Source organism: Bubalus kerabau, chromosome 5 (assembly GCF_029407905.1).
Source record: "Bubalus kerabau isolate K-KA32 ecotype Philippines breed swamp buffalo chromosome 5, PCC_UOA_SB_1v2, whole genome shotgun sequence".
NCBI lineage: Eukaryota > Metazoa > Chordata > Mammalia > Artiodactyla > Bovidae > Bubalus > Bubalus kerabau.
In genome coordinates, this window is record NC_073628.1 from 84,634,156 (window position 1) to 84,654,389 (window position 20,234).

At 34.5% G+C, this 20,234-nt stretch overlaps 1 protein-coding gene across 13 annotated transcripts in view; it reads right to left on the minus strand.

Moving 5' to 3' along the window:
• CDC42BPA (CDC42 binding protein kinase alpha) overlaps window positions 1-20,234 on the minus strand; it is a 296,694-nt gene that overhangs the window by 45,199 nt on the left and 231,261 nt on the right. For 8 of the 13 annotated variants that reach the window (XM_055582031.1, XM_055582035.1, XM_055582037.1 and 5 more), the window contains 5 exons: window positions 18,298-18,403; window positions 17,731-17,879; window positions 16,102-16,193; window positions 13,774-13,850; window positions 2,694-2,732 (listed from right to left, as the gene is read on the minus strand). In XM_055582031.1, the coding sequence (XP_055438006.1) occupies window positions 2,694-2,732; window positions 13,774-13,850; window positions 16,102-16,193; window positions 17,731-17,879; window positions 18,298-18,403 (463 nt within the window). The remainder of the gene's footprint in view (window positions 1-2,693; window positions 2,733-13,773; window positions 13,851-16,101; window positions 16,194-17,730; window positions 17,880-18,297; window positions 18,404-20,234) is intronic. The other 5 variants (XM_055582040.1, XM_055582039.1, XM_055582032.1 and 2 more) reach the window with 1 other exon arrangement.

The following is a 20,234-nucleotide window of genomic DNA, read 5'->3' on the forward strand; positions in this document are numbered from 1 at the left end:
TTAAAGGGCTTCCCTGGTAGCTCAGATGGTAAAAGCATCTGCCAGCAATGCGGGAGACCCAGGTTCGATCCCTGGGACAGGAAGATCCCTTGGAGGAGGAAATGGTAACCCACTCCAGTACTGTTGCCTGGAAAATTTCATGGATGGAGAAGCCTGAAGGGCTATAGTCCATGGAGTTGCAAAGAGTCAGACACGACTGAGCAACTTCACTTTCACTTTATGATTTAAAAACCAGTATTGCATGTCATTTAGATAACAGTAAATATATTTTATCATTCTATCATTCTAAAACAAATAATAAATTACTGAAGCTTATGACCTGTAAGTGTAATCTTACTAGTTACAAATGATGTAACTTGTTTCTCTTTATGAAAATTTTCTCCTTAAATTATTTTCAGCTTATTCATTTCAATATCTACTCTGGAGAAATTACACATGTTCTAAGAAAACACATAATAAAGCCCAGCCACATGTTGGCTATTTATAGTCTCTGCTTTAATTTCTAAAGGAATAATCCAAAAGATACTCAGTGTTTCTCACTATTAATGAAAACATTATAAAACTTTCCATAATCTGTACTCAGACATTAATAATATTAATAACAAATCTTTTTTATACTATGATTAATTAAACTAAACCACATAAAAAGTACATAAATATCTAGATTATAAATGAGGCTTTAGAGCACATGGGAAATATAACATTTCAGTCACTTAAAGAATTTTAAATTTATGAAAATATCATGTATTTCTTGTCTAAAAACACAGTATGTGACATAAGAACTGTATGCCACAGTTAGATTCAAGGTCACTGTTAGAAGTGGTAACTGTTTGTGTCCTGCTGCTTTCATGGATGTTTCCAGGGACTATGAAGGTTACTCATTATTCTGTTTTTATTTAATTGTTGAATAATTGGTAACTCTTTAATCATCTCCCTCATAGACATTACCTGACTTCTTATCTGCCAAATATTCAATAAGGAAAAATTAAGGGAAGCCTGGAAAGGAAATTACCAAGCCTATCACATCTGCATTTTAAAAAACCATATGTAATTATAAGCCAATAGGCTCTAGTAAAGTGTGACTTAATTATATCCTATAGATTAAAATATAAATAGCAGGGGCCTTATAACAGCTATTTCCCTCAAAATTTTTTATTTAAAGATTCACCAAAATATTCTGTATGGGCAGAGATCTACAAGGCAAGAAACATAAGTAATGATAAATTTAACCAGAAAAAGAAAATCTCTCTGAAGGATAACCTTATTCAAAACCAAACAGTTAATAAAGCAGTCAATCCACAGACTAATTATTTGAACCAAATATAACTCAGCACACAACATTTTGGTCTTTTCTTCTAATTAACATATATTCAGATTGGACAAATCCAAATACCCAAATATAAAAATAATAAGTCAGTTAACCAGCAATCTTTTCATCAACTTCTTTAATTAATGAGATATCAGTTGAAGTCGCAGTTCTACTTGCCATATCATTGGATCTGAACTGCTTATTCATTATTAAACAGTAGCCTGAAAACATATGCTATGCTAGGGTTAATCATGTTTATTTTACAATCAACTGTCCATCACACCTGAAGATAAGAGCACAGGAAGCAGTGGGTCCACTGCTTGTGGAGAGACCCACTGTTTCCCATGCCCTCCATAAACCAGATAATTCCCTTTAGAACTTTCCCAGTCCAAAATTATGGACTGAAGGTGCTGATCAACACCAAAAATCATGAAGCTGACAAGAGAAAGTTTGAAATTTGTATCGATCATAGATTTTCCTTTTGAATGTTGTTATTTACATTACCTATGAAAACCAGAGCAAACTGTGTCAGCTATCTTTTCAACTAGTGAGTCTGAAAGTGTGTATATTGGTGTTGGGGTGGAGGCTGGTTTAGAAAAATTTGAGACCTTTTCACAAACAGACTCCCCATTCAGGACATATTTACAGCATAGAGATAGTGGCTTGCCCATTTCAGGTTGAGAAACACTGGATTGGGTTTAGCACAGGAAGATGGTTATAGCTTGTAATCAATACATGTATAAAGAAAGCTATAAATGTTTTTTTCAATCTTGGAAATATCTTAGAATATAAATGATTATCAACATCATTGCCTCAAATCTCTAAATACAAGGTATTTGGGAATACAGCTTTGAACTATGCTAAAAAATCTATCAAAGATTTCTCCAGAATTGATTTATAAAAATTATAATCAGTCAGATCCATACTTTATCCAAAATCTTTTTTGAATTTTGCATGATGTGAATTACCAAGCTTTCTTTCTACATAATTAAAATCTCTACGAATCTCTACATAATTGCTTACACTGGATTATTTAGAAACTCATTTACTTTGTATGTGGCCAATTTAGGGAGCATAATTTAGGGAGCATACTTTAGGATCACTTTTTCACCCCATCAAAATAAAAAAGATACTTTACAATTTTAGTATTTTGGTTATAGAAATTTATATGAACATTCCTAAAGCTTTGCGGCCAAAGCCAAAAAAACAACAAAAAAAGAAAATACAGAAAAGCAGAGTAGCAGTAGCAAGAGCAGCAGCACAAAGCATGCAATAAATGTAATACACCACAAAAACATTAGCATGTGCTGCAACCACAGGCAAAAAGGATAAAAGAGAGGGTAGAGGGCATCGGGATGGGCACACAAGTGCAGTAGTCTCTTACACGTCTGCCTTTGCTAGCTGGAGTACAGGATGGAGAGCGCTTCAACAAAGAAAGGAGAATACTACGTTACAAATATTTACACACATGACTCTCAATGACTAATATGTATTAACAGACAAAGTATATAAACATACATATAAAGACATAGTTCTGATAGGTTGAAAGAACAGGCATTTTCGGAAAAAACTGGAAGACAGGAAAGTAAAGAAAGTTGTTCAGGCTCCATCTAAGAGTGGTAATCAAGTTTTCACTGGACCTTGCACAGTCACCCACCAAGGAATGATCCATCAAGTGATGGCCAATCTCTTTGCTGGAAAGGTTGGTGGTGGCAACTTGAAATAAGAGTACAAAAAGGATCTGAATAACTGATTTAGTGCTAGTTAGCATTTAAACAAAGCATTTAATTAACTAGTTTTGCTTCAGGCATTTACTACCAAATTCTTACCCTTTTTAATGGTAAGTGCTCAATTAGGCCTTTAGAATTACTGATGTTGAATTAACACAAAAAGCTACTTCAACAATATTGATAATCCTGACTAGACATTAGGCTTAATCAAATGAAGGACCTTTGCCTTTCTGACATTAAACAATTAAGTAATTCAGAAAAGGTAACAATAAGTAGACAATTACATAGAAATATTTTTAAAGTTTTTGAAATTTGTGATGCTCAAGCAATAGAGCTTCCAAGTATCAGATCCACTCATTTTTCTATAATCAATTCAACCTGATGTTTATTGAGGGTTTGTAATATGCCAGGCACTGGATAGAGAGCACTGCAGTTCACAGACTGGTGGGGGAGCATCACACCACCACCAATGTGACGAATGATGTAATAAGGGCATGTACAAAGTTTTTTGGGAACCTGGAGGGGCATGTACAAGATTTTTATGGGTACCTAGAGGAGTGAATTTATAAACTGAGTCTACAGGAGTTACAGAAGATTTGAGAGAAAATCTCAAGGATAAGAAACATCATTCAAGATTATCAGTTTTACTTTACAATAACTGGCAGCTTGGTAAACAGGAATTATTATTTCTTTCTGTAGGAAATTGGAACGGTAGGTGACAAACACTGTAACCCAAGAGTTAACAGCAAACTAGGATTAGAAAGTCTACAGATTTCTAAACAGGTTCTTCTTAGTCCAGACAGCCTTCCATTATAGTAGAAGTTAAAGTCTCAGGTTCAAACCAAGTTACTAACAGGAAGTACCTGTCTCCCTCCATACTCCCCCAAACCAAACAATCAAACATTAATAACTCAACCACCAGCCCTTTCTCTAGCAAACATTTAATCTCTCCTCTCTCTTCCTTAGTAATGATAATAGCTAACATCTATCACATGTAAAATATATACAGGTACTTTTTAAAGAACTTTACATGCATTAACTTTCAGAATCCTCATAGAAGAATTAATATAAGGTATTACAATCTCCATTTTAAACATGAAGAAAACAGATTAACTTGCAACAGGTCAAAAAACTGGTAAGTGGCAGAGGTAGGATTCAAATCTTCATAGTCAGACTCCACAAAATGGTATACAATCACTGCCTCTACTTCTGAGCCTCTCAATCACTTCTCCATCTGGCTTCTGCTTTGCCTGCTCTAGTGAAATACTGTGAGGATTAGGGTCTCCTGTTTGTCTGATGGTATCAGACATCTTGCATGTACCTGAGGCTGCTAACCGTTTCCTCTTAAAACTGTACTCCCTTAGTTTTTGTGATGCAACACTTTCCTGAGTCATCCCCTGTGACCACTGCTCCTCCTCTTACGTGGAGTCCTATTACTCCACCCTTCTCAATGTGAGAGATCCTGGGTTTGTGTTCTTACTCATCACTTTTCTTTTGCTACTAGGTTGGTGTAAAAGTAACTGCAGTTTTGCATTGCTGAACTTTGCCCTTTGATACTGGAATATATTCTTAAATAAATGTGGTTATGCCATATACCATTTTAAAACACATTTCTTGCCCTTTTTTTTTTTGCTAATGACTTATTACACACTGTTTATTTTGTATTTATTTTAGACTACAGAAATGACATTAGACAAAAAGTACACTCGAGTGATTTTTTTTTTTTATTCGAGTTCAAAATGGGTTGTAAAGCAGTGGAGACAACTCGCAACATCAACAACACATTTGGCCCAAGAACTGCTAATGAACATACAGTGCAGGGGTGCTTCAAGTTTTGCAAAGGAGACAAGAGCCTTGAAGATGAGGAGTGTAGTGACCAGCCATTGAAGTTGACAATGACCAACTGAGAGCCATCATCAAAGCTGATCCTCTTACAACTACACAAGAAGTTGCCTAAGAACTCAACATCAACCATTCTATGGTCATTCGGCATTTGCAGCAAATGGGAAAGAGTGAAAATGCTCTACAAATGGGTGCCTCAGGAGCTGACTGAAAATAGAGAAATTGTCATTGTATTCTATGCAACAACAATGAACCATTTCTCAATCAAATTGTAATGTGTGACGAAAAGTGGATTTTATGTGAAATCAGCAATGACCAGCTCAGTGGTTGGACCAAGAAGAAGTTCCAAAGCACTTCCCAAAGCCAAACTTGCACCAAAAAGAGGTCATGGTCAGTTTTTGGTTTTCTGCTACCCATCTGATCCACTACAGCTTTCTGAATCCTGGCGAAACCATTACATCTGTGAAGTAGGCTCGGCAAATTGATGAGATGCACTGAAAACTGCAATGCCTGCAGCCAGAACTGGTCAACAGAATGGGCCCAATTCTTCTCCATGACAATGCCTGACAGCACATCGCACAACCAACACTCCAAAAGTTGAACAAACTGGGCTACAAACTTTTGCCTCATCTGCCATATTCACCTGACATCTTGTCAACCGACTACCACTTCTCCAAGCATCTTGACAATTTTTTGTAGGGAAAATGCTTCCACCACCAGCAGGAGGCAGAAAATGCTTCCCAAGAGTTCATTCAACCCCGAACCATGGATTTTTATGCTACAGGAATAAAAACTTATTTCTCATTGGTAAAAATGTGTTGATTGTAATGGTTGCTATTTTGATTAATAAAGACGGGTTTGAATCTAGTTACAATGAACTAAAATTCACAGTCCAAAACCACAATTACTTTTGTACCAACCTAATACAATCCCTCCCTGGCAGATCTCAATCTAGTTTCAACTATGTTGACCATTCCCAAATTTGTACTGCCAGTTCCTGTTCTCTCCTTTTCCTTAAGCTGCTGACTCATCTAGAAAACTATCTGTTGAACATTTCCACGTGCATGTCCCTCAGGCACCTCATATTTAACTTGTCCAAAAGGAAGCTGGCCACCTTTCTCCTCTGTTAAGACTTTTAATAATTATTACATATGGGACTGATTAAATCAGATCAGATCAGATCAGTCGCTCAGTCGTGTCCGACTCTTTGCGACCCCATGAATCGCAGCACGCCAGGCCTCCCTGTCCCTCACTAACTCCCAGAGTTCATAAGCTCCTTAATATCTCCTTTCTACTCCCATGATATGCAGTCTGTATCTTTTATTATTGTACTTCTTCCATGGGTGTTATAATTATTTAATGTCTTTTCCATCAGATCAGATCCTTAAGGGCAGATAATACTGTATTATGCTTAGCATAAAACTTGTAAACTTAAAAATTCTTAATAAATACTGAATAAATCCTTCTGAAATTATATGATATTTAACCTAAATATTTCTTATGGCATTCACCATTTTCTACTTCACATAGTACTTAACAGTGTATTTATTTTTTCTAATAATAAGTATTTGAGGTCTACTTCTATGTCTGATTTATCTTAGTATCTACCACTGTGCACAGCAGAGTACCACACATGTAAAAAGTGCTAAAATATTGAACATAGAGAAACCCTTACATATTGGCTATACATATTCTGAAAGTTCCGATTATGTTAAAATCATAAGAACATGGAATAACTCAAATTATATTACCACTACATGCAAAACAAGTCAAAATGTCTCTCAAAACTATCTTTGCATATGAAGGACAAGAGGTTTTCCAAGCTAACAGTGATACTAAATCACCATTGTAATAATGTTCTTCCCCAAGTGGCTATGTAGAAATCAGACCATTTTTACATTTTCAGTAGAAAAGGGCAAGTTACACTTTCCTGATGGTACAATTAGAGGAAAACACACACACTCTTAAACCTCTTGAACATACCCACACATACCATGGTTTTCTAAAAACACTGACATTGGGTCTCATAGCAAGCACTGGAAACCAGTACATTTTCTTAAGTGTGCAATCATATACCATTTTATATCTAGATCTATAAACTGCCACCAGAACTTCAAGGCTGATTATGGGAGTAAGCATGATAGGCAGAAATGAAAAGAAGTAATTTATCTTATGGACACAGAGTTTGGCTAATAGATTCTAAGGTTTCAGTTAATGTATTTCAGAGGTCTTATTTAATAAAAAACAGAAGAGATAAAAGACTACATAGTCATGACTGTTTCCCTCTAGTTACCCAAATATATTATTGATATAATATATGATATATAATATATAATATAACATGCTGCCTAAAATAGAGAAGATTACATGTGACAATCTTCTGAATGTGAGAATTTCAAGTCAGGTTGGACTTAATATGTGGAAATTTTAAAAAACAAGAATTAAAGGAGGAAATTATAGAAATTTCGTTATTTCTTAGAAGGATCTAGGCCTAGCTTCAGTCATAGGATTAAAAACTCTTTACAATGCATGTTTCAGAATTTCATCTTTCACTGATTCTCATGTGTGAGCAACTTTTCCCAGAATCAGTTAACCCATGCTGCCAAGTTGCAGATTTCTGTGGCTGCTTATGACAGAATATGAGAGAAGCTGCGGGGAGAACAATGTAAAAAGCAAAACATACATGAAGGAACCTCCTAGGGAGTCAGGACTGAAATTACATATTTTGGGACACCTTAATAAGCTTTTATAGAACGCCAAAACCAACAGTAGAACTCAGCTTGCCAATACTTTCAGGCTACTCTTCTCTTAATATCCCAGAATGCAAGAAAAGAACACATTAGGAGTACTAGACAATTGGACTAAATGTTTTATCTTTATTCCTTTATGTCTGACCTTTATATTCTAGAGCATTAATCCCTTGATTAACTTTTTTACTCAGTACACCAGAGTAAGACAACCTCCAAAGAGCAAGATGGTGCATTCTCATTTGCCAGATAAGTGGGCAATTTCCACATCTGTGAACTTCGCCTAAATGAACAGAGAGTACACCTGTAATTTAATAAAACTCAAAATTTACCTGGCATATACTTAATATATGACAATATGTTTATCAAATATAAACAGCAACTAATTCATTTATATAACTGTACTTAGTACTCCTTTAATATAGTCAAGTATTTTGGGGGTTCACTTGAAAAGGAGAAAATAAGTTGAACAGAATGGGAAGTTTCTGTAAGCTTAGTCTGAAATGATTCCTTGATCTGCTACCATGGGAACAAAGGGAACAGAAGTGGAAAATTCGAGCTGGTGAGCTCCACTGCTCCCCACCTGTAACCTAGAGATGAGGCTGGACCTGATATGTAGTATCTCAGGCAGTCTACGATTGGGCAAGTCAGGCTGGGAGGAAAGAGGAGGGTAAAAGAGGAAATCATTTCCACAGCAGAAGGGATCCTGGTGTCTGTTTGACTGCTGTCTTACTGGCTCATATAGGAATGCCTTACCGAAGAGACTACTTATCAAAATGGCCTCAGTTTCTTTCAAAATTAACTCACCTCCCTTTTATCTGCCCTAAAGAATGCCATACATAATCCATTTATCAACACATCCCTATTATTCCTAAGACTGAGAATCCTAGTCACTGTCACTAATAGGAGAGTAACATATCTATTGGGCTTCCCAGATGGCTCAGTGAAACCCTCTTACACTGTTGGTGGGAATACAAACTAGTACAGCCACTATGGAGAACAGTGTGGAGAGTCCTTTAAAAACTGGAAATAGAACTGCCATACAACCCAGCAATCCCACTGTTGGGCATACACACCAAAGAAACACGAATTGAAAGAGACACGTGTAGCCCAATGTTCATCGCAGCACTGTTTACAATAGCCAAGACATGGAAGCAAGCTAGATGTTCACTGGCAGACGAATGGATAAGAAAGCTATGGTACATATACACAATGGAGTATTACTCAGCTATTAAAAAGAATGCATTTCAATCAGTTCTAATGAGGTGGATGAAACTGGAGCCTGTTATACAGAATGAAGTAAGTCAGAAAGAAAAACACCAATACAGTATATTAATGCATATATATGGAATTTAGAAAGATGGTAGCGATGACCCTATATGCGAGACAGCAAAAGAGACACAGATGTAAAGAAGAGACTTCTGGACTCTGTGGGAGAAGGCGAGGGTGGGATGATTTGAGAGAATAGCATTGAAACACATATACTACCATATGTGAAACCGATCGCCAGTCCAGGTTCGATACAAGAGACAGGGTGCTCGGGCCAGTGAACTGGGATGACCCTGAGGGATGGGATGGGGAGGGAGGTGGGAGCGGGGTTCAGGATGGGGAACACATGTACACCCATGGCTAATTCATGTCAATGTACAGCAAAAACCACCACAATACTGTAAAGTAATTCGTCTCCAATTAAAAAAAAAAAAAAAGAATCAGTCTATGATGCAGGAGACGCAGGTTTGATCTTTGAATCAGGAAGATCCCCTGGAAAAGAAAAATGATAAACCACACCAGTATTCTTGCCTGGGAAACCCCATAGATAGAGGAGCCTGGCAGGCTAGAGTCCATGGGGTTGCAAAGAGTCAGACATGACCTAGCGACTAAACACCACCACCAACATACCTATCTACTAGTGAGAGTGCTGTGATATATAACGACTAAAATCACTGGGCTCAAGATTTTCTAGGGTTCTTTTCTCCTTCAAAAGTCTGTTATTCTACATGTAGAAAAGTCCAAATGCCTAAGCTCCTTTGAGTTTCAGAAGTAGAGCGTGGAGAATGTATTCTGCTTTGTCTGAATCAGAGGGAAGGAAAGACTGGTGTTACAAATGCTCTTTCTCTTCTGTTAAGAGCTGTCTAAACAGTGTAACTTAAAAGGTAAGCAACTTGTTCCAAACGTCTTCCAAGACTGCCACAAATTCCAGCATTCATCTGAATTTTGAATAACAGACAAAACATACTGAGGAAAAACTAGAGATAGGAAAGTGATTAGGCATACTATTTTGTGTAAAATGATTATAGTGTTGACAGGCCTTTGTGTCGGGGGGTGAAGGATAAAGCCAGAAGGTAATTTTGGAGGAGGGGAAGCACCGCTAGTAAAGCACTGAAAAGTCGGAGGGCAGCATGAGGGCACCAGGTTATCAGGAGAAGGTCCGTGATGTGTGGGCACAAAAGAAAACGGCACTTGTATAATTTTGCTTAAAACTAACCGTATTCCCTCCTATACCTACAAATTCCAGCTGCAATTCAATTTTAGGTCTTCAGAACAATATTTTTCTTTTCTATAGCAATGAGACAGAAAACAGAAAAGAATGAGCAGAGGATGTTTCTATGGGTTAGTTAATAGAGTCTACCTAGTAACAGAGGGCAGTCACATATTATAAACAAGATGCACAACAGCCTAACTGGTTTGGGCACACAGAACAATCAAGATTTATATTCATCTTTAAGAATCCAAGCATTTAAGAGTAATAAGGAAGTCAAGAAACCTGAGTTTTATATATTAATACTAAATACCTTCGATGCTGAACCTAAGCATGCCAAAGACTGAATACCATTATTCTATTATGACCTTGGGGATGAAATGGATGATAACGATGGGAAGGGTAGTCACAGTTATAAACTATGAGGAGAAATAAGAGGTTTATGCCATAAAATATGAATTAAGAATACAAAAATTTTTTTTTTAATGGCAGCTTACGGATAGTCTTCATCCTGACACGAAAAATCATTTCCAATAGCAATGTGATTCAATAGGAGGAAAGTATAGTGATTTATATTGGTGGTGACTGGAAGGCTGAGTGTTAAAGAGCTTAGAAAGTACTCAAGTGAAACTGAAATTGTGAACACGAAAGGAAGCTAAAGAGAACACAGCAATGGAGGGGAACTGGCCTATTAAGAGTAATGAAATAATAACCAACATCATTGAGGGCATTAAATACATTGTCACTTTAAATTTGCAAACAAGCTTATGAGATTAGTACTATTATTATCCCTGTTTGTCCAATAAGCAAACCAATGCATAGAAAGGTTAGATATCTTGCTCCAAATTATATACCAAGAAAGTGGCAGCGACAGGATTTGAATCAACTTGAGTGCTTCAGCAATAAATGGAGAGGAAAGTGCTTAGGAAGCAAATGAGCGAAAAACCATGCCCTTAAAGAGCTGGAGCCTGAATCAAAAAGATTCGGCAGTCTTTGTGAACTTAGCTCCTGCTTACTTTATAATAGGAGTTCCTTTGTAACGCTTTACAATTTAGATCTGACTTGAACTGAATTGAATCGATGAATCTATGCTGAGTAACAGTGGGGGAAGGATAAGAAAGGATATTCCTGGAGCATGAGTGTCAGTGGGAAGATTAGACACTGCAGCGGGGTGGCGGCGGCAGACAGTATGTGAGAGCAGAGAGGAGACCGCAGGGGGCTGAAGTGTGCTTTTGTTGAGAGGAGCTAATCTATTTACCAAAATACATACTACTCCTGCGCTTTACACTCAGAGATTTTTTTGTGAGAGAAAAAGGGATGTAGAAAAGAGTTTGTTAGAAAGAAAAATGAAAATGGTGTTCTAGAAGAAAGAACAATTAAAATATTTGTTCAGATTTCCTTTCCATTCTTTTTAAGGTGAATGTTACCTATACGGAAATACCATACGGAATATTTTAGTAAAATATACATTAGATTATAATATCAAATATTATTATATATCAAGAAAGTTTTCTTTTTAATCACACTTTAAAAAACCATAACTAGTATAATTATGTATCTCAAGAGTAGTAAAACAGTTTCCATTTGGAATGAAAAGGTGCACATTCTGGTATAAATATTTCAAGAAATACAAAAAGAAACACTCAAAACTATAGATCAGGATTTTTCTTTAGTAAAAAATTATGCTTAATACTCTTTTCAATGTAAGAATTATATTTAACAAAACACAAAAAATAAAACATTAAAAGAGTTTCCCCTGATTTAAAAAAGTTATATGCACTGCATTTGCATCTGAACCCATTTTATTTCCTAATTTCTGTAAAGATAGAATGCTCAATAGGAAAATACAATGCTTTACAACAAGAATTACTGTGCCATTTAAAGCAGAATAGAGAATGTATATGTCAGGTATTTCTGTAAAAGAACAATATACATTAGGAACTTCTAAATTATTAAATTTATAGAATTAATTTAGGAGAGAAAATGATAATGCAGTCAATTTACAGTGCATATGTTAACTAAAATCAATTTTCACATTAGAAGATAGATTCTGCCAGCATTAAAAACCGATTTGCACTCAACTAATGTGTTATGTATGATAAACTCTATTGGAAGAGTTAATAAAACGTCACTTTTTATTATACCACCAGAGGCTTACTTTTAACTAACATATAAACCAAGTAGCAAACTGCTGGAAAGAAAAGGGAAATGTGAAATAGAAACTGCCTTGAAAAACAAAAATGAGCAATTATTTGTATCTATATAGCTATATAGTGACAATAATCAAATAAGCATTCCAGTCTTCAGAACTGTTGCAAAGAATGGAACTACAGAGATTCTCTGATGGCCAATGCATTTTTTTAAAGTACATTTTTATTTTATTATACTTAATAATGATAACTCTTCGTTGTATTTAAAGTAAGAAAGAAGCACATTTTGGCTCACAAATTATCAAGTGTGATATTTCTAAAACTGACTGCATTACTAGGTAAATTCTTCATATCAATTCACTGATCTTTTTTACTGAAGGATGCATTTGTTTGAAAATCAAAGACTTACGTCATCCAAAAAATCAATCAGTGAAGATGAGGAAGAAGAAAAGGAATCCTATTTAACGAATACAGCAATAAAAAAATAGAAAATATGGATGAAGCAATTTAATAAGAACAAATAATAAATCAAAAATTTTGTAGAACAATTGAAAGGCAAATGACATTAATTCAAATAAATAAATGAGAAAAGCAGTCACTGTCATTGTTTCTCAAGAAACTTAGAAATTCATTAAATACGTTTTAAAGAGTGATTCTTTTTCCCTTTCCCAAAAGAATCAAATACAATTCATACACTGTGCTCAAGGTGTAATAAGTTGAAGCTCATGGCAAGTCATGACTAATTAAATTAAATGGAAGCACTTTAAAAGGTAACAACTAAAGGTAAACAACAGAACCTCTGCCTTCTAACTGTCCCCGCTAGAGAGTACGGCTCCTGAGGGGCAGGGCTTCGTGGATTCTGTCAGCACTACAACACTGCCTTGCTCAGATATGTACAATTATCTGTTGATTAAGATATAATTACTAACAAATTTTTTTCTGAGATTAAAAAGTTCAACCATAAGCTTTTTTCTAGCAAAGAATTTAAGTACCAAAGAAGGACAGGGTCATACAGTCACTATCGCACTATTCTGGAGTGTGCCAAATAAACTCTACATGCAATACTTTGAACAAAAAGCATTCCTTTGGTATACTTCTAAACAACTGTATTGATTTGGAACTGGAACCAGCATTACCCTATTGTGAGCTCTGACATTTTCACTTGCTTTTTTTTATTGTGGCCCTTTGCTTTGGAGGAATAAAAAGTTAAAATTATTTAAAGTTAGGATCTGTTCTAAACTTACTGTTCCTCAGGGAAAGAGATGAAATTTCTTTTAAATCTTATAATGACCCTCTTATTTAGATCTTAGATTTCTCTTAAATACAAGAAAAGTTTATGATTAAAGTTTCCATAATATTGCAGGACATATATTTCTTTCATAATACATTTTTGTTTATATAAGATTCTAGGTCCTCTTATATGGGATGCAATAAAAGTTTTATTGCAAATAAATTTTAAATCACAAAGTAAATTTTAAATCGACCACAGGGGATATCTGAAAGGTTTAATACTTACTTCAAATTGATCCAGAGCATCGGTAGGCGTATTCAAAAATGCCAAGAAAGAATGCTGTGAGTCTTGGTGCTCTATACCTAGAAGACAGCAGCAACTTTTCTTAAAACTAGAGCAATTAACACTAATTTTCATGGATGACCTTTCCTGTCTGAATATATTAAAAAGCTGCTCGCAAACTACCATATTTTAAAACGAATTAACTTTATTAACTCCACAAATTAAAAAAACTAAAATACATTAGTGTTTCTTGTACTATCACTCAATAGTTAAACTACATCAACCTCTAGGAAATACTTGTTTCTTGACTTACTTGAGTTCTTGAATTTCTTCTCCTATACAGTATACCATAAAAAGCACATTAAATCTTTTGGTAGACTTGGGAAATTTTTTAAAAATAGGACTCTGGTTAGATCTGATTTTTCTAAGGTAATTTAGCACCAAACAAGGTTTCCTTTCTGAAATACTTTCATCAAATATATAGTATACACCAATACAAATAACCTTTTATTTAAAAAATGCAGTGATAAATCAAACTTATTAAATTATGAATAAACTTTTGCTCAGGCTTCAATCTGATTTCATTTACTGTTTTATTGACAAATTGCATGACAAAAGTTTGTCTGAGAAAAACTAGGGCTGGAGAATGAGGACTCTAAACCTAAGCTTTTCTCAGATAAATTTTTAAAAATTTGATGCATATCTCTTGGCTATGGTATTAACTCTAACTGCATAATTTCCAAAATAATTCTTAATCATATACATATAACGATAAATACTAGGGAGGAAAAAGGAGAAACACCAATACACACTTCTGATCTCCATATCATTAGGACTAAACTGATCCACTAAATTGGTATCAATTTATGTGCTTTTTTGAATTACTCTCTAATAATAACCCATGGTTGCTGAACACGGCAGTACAGAAATTTGTTCCATCAATAAATATTTGCTGAGAGGGTTTTTTGCCAAGGCCTGTCTAGATACTGGAGATACAATAGTAAAGAAAGAGACAAACAAAATCCTTGCCCTCATTATATAAATATTACATCATATTATTTTAATAGAACATTATTTTATAACACAGTGAAATTTTATTATTCTGCAATGCTCAAAATTCAAATAAAAGCCATAGGCTAACATGCAATGTAATAAATTTAATTTCTTCTTTTGCAAATTTAGATCTACTATAAAATGATGCAATCAATGCCAACTGGTTAAGTCATACTCCTCACTGTTCTCTTTTCTATATAAATTGCTTTTTGGGCCACAGGTCCTCCATGTCTTATATACTTTTTCCTCTACTCACTAAATAATGCAGCTCCCTCTATTCTTCATACATGAAAATTAAGCTTGACTCTCATTTTAGCATGATGCCTTGTATTTCTAATCTGAGTTCCTAATTCACTTTTTCTGGATTCCTTCCTTTCTCATTCATAACAAAAAAATTATTGAACATCTACTACTTTTAATGGCATTTTTCATGTTAACTCCTTTGTGATTACTCTCTTTCCTCCAGTTTTAAAAGCAGATAGAGAGACCCAACCAGCTTTATCACACTGTGTCATAGGACTGGGAAATAGAGGGCAGCACATAAGTACAACTTAGAGTCAATTAATTAGGTCAGTATTCAGCCAGGAATACTGTCAGGAAAATGAATTTCTAATAACTGTACATAAGAGATCCTTTCATTAAGAAAATAACATTCTGAATTTTTAAAAATTAAATCTTCATATTCTTAATGCCCACATGATGGAAAGAAAATTGAAGTTCATGTAATAAAGCTACCAAGCACTCTGAGTTACTTTTTACATTAATTATAACGTGCTGAAGTAATATTTTCAAGAAAATGGGAATAAACTCTGAGAAATCCCACAGGGCAAGCAATTCAAGTGTCAAACATGGAAGAAGATGTCAAAATAATTCGTTGTCATTGAATTGCTTTTCTAATATTGGATTAATCTAGTTATTTCTACATTATTTCTTCAACTACCTGGAGAGCGAATCCTCTACAACATTTGAGAATAGTATAAAGTATATGAAAAGAACAAATGTTTCTAATCACAAAAATATTGTTCAAGATATAGTCCATGGCCCTGAAAAACAGTTGAATATATGGCAAAATGAGTTTTCTCTTATGAAATCTTTAACAGTGTATCAGATACAACAAAATAACTCAGAGACTTTATCTACCAAATATGTGCACGTGTGTACCATATATTCATGCATGTGAAGAATTCTTCTGCCTACACATTAAATTGATTCTTTTATAATAAAATGTATTCATAACAGAACATTACATCCTGATGGATGCAAAACACATTCCCATACCCTTTTCAGATCTAAGCTCTTCAGTGTCCTTTATCAGTTGTTCGATTTCTGATAGTAGTTCCAAGTTCTTCTTCTCTGAATCTTTTAGTTTACTTAAATAAGGGAACAAAAGGAAAAATATCATTATTTATATTGTTTGTCAATAAGCCATCATGTATGTAGTTGAACTTACTTGGTTTAAATTTCAGTCATGATGATGTAGGGAACTGAAAACCACTGCAGGAAGGACAAATTTAGCCTGTCATCTACTCTTGTGCAAATAAAGATTTATTGGAACACACTTGGGCTCATTCATTTATATGCTGTCTGTGGCTGCTTTCATACTCAACAGCACAGCTGAGTAGACAGAAACTATGTGGCCTATAAACCCTAAAGTATTTATTATCTTGCCTTTTATTGAAAAAGTTGCTAGTCATGAGCTAAATTATTAAATTTAAAAAATGTATAAAATCAAACATTAACTTTAGAATTCTGTTAAATTTCTTTCATAGAGAACCATAAGACTAAGTTTATAATTTTCAGTTTGACTTGTATTCCTGATTTATAAACAAATGTGTAAGTTTATGTCCTAAGCTTAAGAAGAAAGATCTCACTAACTCCAAATTACAATACAGAGAATGACATTTAGTAGTTCTTCATGTTGGGATCGATTCATATTCTCCAGAAAAAGTTCTTTTCCATTTTCAGTGTCACACTAGCACATTTGAGTAAAGCATATTTAATTTATAATTGACTTACAATAAGAATTTATAATTCAATTGAGGAATTTATAATTCATCAGAGATACATGGCATCTCTGATATAATTAAAAACATTAATGACTGCAGTTTAAGGACTAAGGCTTCATACCATTAAAAACAATTTATGGGCCTATATTTCCTTTTGTGACTCAATGACCTTGCAACCTTAGGTATTCTGAGCACTGAATGGATTTTTCTATTTGTATTTTGATTTGTAACATGCACTTTCTACTGTTCCTCCGTATCACCTACACTGACTTATTCTTGAACCAATCCAATTATGATTTTCCTTTTATCATTTATTCAGAGTATGATTTGGTCTACTGCTGTGATAACAGTGGAGGGAATGTATTAATTAGCTAACTGTCTTGAAGAGTGTGGAGGATATACTTTTTTTAAACATAGTAAGAAAAAATTATAATTTAAATATATTATACCACTGTGAAATTCATCATCACTAGAACCTTCATTTATAAAAAATCTATGGTAGAGGCCAGAAATTACAGATGACTATATTTTGTTCTGACTCTATGCTACATTTTAATACTAATGTAATATTCTTGACCAAGAGATAATTTTGAATTTAATACTACAAAATTTGAAAATGAACTAAATTATACAAAAAAGGGAAAAGCAAATAATAGAATATTAATACTATTAATTCCACTTTAAGAACAAGTCAGATAGAAATAGAGCTGTATTAAAGTCCCATTACTGCATTACTGCATAAAGGCCTAAAAGAATCAATTCATTTTCACACATTCACAGTTTTTTGGGGGTCATCATTTAAAAAAAAAAAAGTGATAGGTAGGAAACGAAATATGTAATTTCTCTCCAGATACTTTTGGATCAAATCAGAAATCACTCTAGTGGGACTATAGAGTCTTACCATTCTGTTATGATGTTAGATGCTTTAACTTTATTCAGCTCTTCTTGGATGGCCTGTTTGGCTCTTATTTCTGCATCCAGAGCTGACTGTAACTCCAGTCTGGCTGACATATCCAGTTTTGCAAAACGTCGCATTTTCCAGGGCATATCCTATGAGACAACATGACTGTGCTTTTAGTTCTATTCTATTTTTACATTTAAGTTCAGTAATATAAGTGAATTTTGAAAGTACTTAAAAGAACTATCTTGCCCTAATTACAGAATAAAAGAGATATATTTATTACTTGTGAAAATACATTTTCATTAAATTCAGAAATAACTAGACTCATTATAAATACATTTATTTTTCATGGTTATTACCATTAATGGTTAGCCATACAAATGACAGCTAAGCAACTATGTATTATAATTTCTTAAATTGGAGGAACTTGGAATGATTTCTTATGAAAAACTTTCCAGGAGGCAAAAACTAGAAACACTGATATAATTACTCAGATTCATTACAGTGTTTTCTGAGCCTTCACCCCAACTAATATAATAAGCCTGTTGGCTAGATGGTAGAGCTTACTGTTGCTCGGGTCCCCAAGCTGGAGTTTCTTAAAGCTTCCAATTCTTCAGTCATTTTAGAAGCTAAGGCTTGAAGATACCCTCGTGCATCCTTTTCATCACTGACCCTAGAATATATACAAATCAAGACAGAGCTCAAGTACCAAAGTAAAACAGAAAACTTCAGTGAGATGTATATTATTTTAAAGCATCATTAAGAAATAAGTGAAAAGTGACAGAAATTTAAAGATGTTCTTAATATCATTTTTTAAAGGTCTACCACGGTACTACTATCTGTCAACAAGCAGGAAATGCTTTACTGAACTGTTTGGGAGTCAGCATATGTTATCAGTAGTGATTAAGAACTTGATTCTTGAGTTAAGTAGACCTAGGTTCAATTTGTAGCTCACTGCTTTTCACTTGTATGACTTTACATAAGTCATTTACCACCTCTAACTCTCTGCTATCTCAGTTAGAAGATGGGGTAATAATAATACCACCTACCTCAAGGACTATTATAACTAAATGAGAATACATGCAAATTTTCAGCCTAATGCATAGAACATGAGTGTGTTCTCATCGCTCAGTCGTGTCTGACTCTTTGCAACTCTATGGATTGTAGCCTGCCAGGCTTCCCTGTCCATGGAATTTTCTAGGCAAGAATACTGGAGCAGGTTGCCATTTCCAACTATAGAGGATCTTCCTGATTCAGGGATCGAACCTGTGTCTCCTGCATCTCCTGCATTGGTGCGTGGATCTTTACCACTGTGCCACCTGGGAAGCCCGCCTAGAACATACTGTTTTATCACTACAAACTATTACTGCACATGAATGAAAATGAATGAATGAGGAGTGTTTCAAATAATATGAGTGAATTTAAACAAAGGAAAATAAATGTTTCATTACTGAAATCCTTTCCTGATTATTAAAACATTTTCCTGGTTATTTTATACTAGTCTCTCTCTTCTAGTAATACTATACACACTCACCATTATCTTTCTTTTCCACTCAAACAAACTCTACCTCAATGGCCATATTTACCAGAAATTAAATTCCTAAATTCATATTTCTAATCTTAACCTATAAGTCATCTTTTCTAAAGCATACTAGAAATCTCCACTCAAGATATCTGAGAATGACCTCAGGCTCACCAACAAACAAAAGAACAACTAAAACTGATATCCTTCTCCCCCAAAGTTGTTTCTTCTCCTGACCTTTCCCACTTCAATGATATCACCATTTTTCTCAATCTCTCCAACTAAGAATTTCAGAAATACTCATTCCTCCTCATTTCTTGCCCTTCATTTATATTTAAGTCCTATAGATCCTGCTTCCATAATGTCTTCTCCATTTGTTCAATTTTCCCCAAACTTTCAGGAGATACATCTGAAAAATGAATTTTATGGGCCAGTCTGTTACTTCAATGCCTTTTTATAGTATCATTTCAAAGAGAAAGAATGAAGTCTTCTGATGAATCTAGGTTGAGAAGAAAGGTCCCTGTTCCAATACAAGGTGAGCAACAAGGTCTCCTTGCCCTAAAAGGTTTAAAAATTTTTTTCATATGAAAGAGATATTTCATAGGAAAAGGCAGAGGGAGCAGAGTAAGAGGACCATCAGACCATAAGACTTCAAATGAAGTCTTATATACAGCATGTTTGTTTTATTTTAAAAATGTTAATTTGACCAATGGAAACATTTACAATTCTTCATATGACAAGTTTCCAAAATCTTGTGTTAGCATTTTTTAAAACACCAGATTAAAAAACCAGAAACAGCTGAGACTTTTAACGTTTATAAGCTTGCAAAGAATATCATAGTTAACTTTCAAATAGTTTAGAACCCTGAGAACAGTGAGTATATCTTTTACTTTTAGCCTATTAGGTATTTAATAATTTGTTATCTAATGTATTAGTCCAGTTCTAAATAACAGCTTTAATGCAGATTGACTTCCTGTATTCT